Genomic DNA, 213 nt, shown 5'->3' on the forward strand with positions numbered 1-213 from the left:
ACCAGGTCTGGGTTCCGGTACCTGAAAGAATGATCATAAATACATACATATCTGCGCCATACACTCACATATGTTAGATTAAAAACACCTCTGGTATTATCGTCTTACTATAACTATAACTATAATCACGAGATTCAAAATTAGAAAATCAAATCGTCACGTAGTCTGTTTCCACGTAGAAATCTTGCTTAAATATATTTCCAAGTAACAGAG

At 34.3% G+C, this 213-nt stretch overlaps 1 protein-coding gene across 1 annotated transcript in view; it reads right to left on the reverse strand.

Moving 5' to 3' along the window:
- Positions 1 to 213, reverse strand: part of LOC119582085 — a 36,499-nt gene that overhangs the window by 1,082 nt on the left and 35,204 nt on the right. The window contains exon 23 of the mRNA XM_037930332.1: positions 3 to 21. Coding sequence (XP_037786260.1) covers positions 3 to 21 — 19 coding nt within the window. The remainder of the gene's footprint in view (positions 1 to 2; positions 22 to 213) is intronic.

Source organism: Penaeus monodon, chromosome 15 (genome assembly GCF_015228065.2).
Source record: "Penaeus monodon isolate SGIC_2016 chromosome 15, NSTDA_Pmon_1, whole genome shotgun sequence".
NCBI lineage: Eukaryota > Metazoa > Arthropoda > Malacostraca > Decapoda > Penaeidae > Penaeus > Penaeus monodon.